Consider the following 562-nt stretch of genomic DNA (forward strand, 5'->3'; position numbering starts at 1 on the left):
AGAGTTGCTCTGCCTGCTGACACAATTGACGTTGGGGATTTTTTGCCATTGAAAGCTGAACCTGACACAACTTACACTTTCTTAAAGGAGACACTTATAAATCCTGCGCCCCTGTCGTCATCTCACTCCTCTCCAGTGATGATGTCTGCTGCTGCCGAGAGACCAGCTCAGATTGGATTATGACTTTATGAAATAAAAAGCATACAGGAAGAGTTAACAGTACAATTAAAATTGTTTTGAAGGGGGATTTTCTTATCAGTTGAATTTTGTTGCAGCACAAGTGGCTGTGGGTTTTTAAAAATTGTGTGATACCTTGATGTGTACAGGTATCTATGTCCCTTGAATAATGAAATAACCAACTTTTTTTTCCCTCTAAGTTTTATTTATTATCACAGTTGCTCATTTTTATGTAACATATTTTTAAATGTTAAAGAATGACACATTTTGGGTAATTTCCTTCAGACTTAAAAAAAATCAATAAGCCATTTTAGTCTCTATCTATCAAAGTTGTTTCATACTTGTCTGTTTTAAAGCAGGACTGCAATACTTTAATAGGATTGAG

The 562-nt window shown here is 35.2% G+C and overlaps 1 protein-coding gene across 1 annotated transcript in view; it reads left to right on the forward strand.

Annotated features, from left to right (window-relative positions):
* CCDC171 (coiled-coil domain containing 171) overlaps positions 1–183 on the forward strand; it is a 349212-nt gene extending 349029 nt beyond the window's left edge. Inside the window, exon 26 of the mRNA XM_007465652.1 lies at positions 8–183. Within this exon, the coding sequence (XP_007465714.1) occupies positions 8–183 (176 nt within the window). The remainder of the gene's footprint in view (positions 1–7) is intronic.
* Positions 184–562: the final 379 nt, after the last annotated feature.

Source organism: Lipotes vexillifer, unplaced genomic scaffold, assembly GCF_000442215.2.
Source record: "Lipotes vexillifer unplaced genomic scaffold, Lipotes_vexillifer_v1.1 scaffold31, whole genome shotgun sequence".
NCBI lineage: Eukaryota > Metazoa > Chordata > Mammalia > Artiodactyla > Lipotidae > Lipotes > Lipotes vexillifer.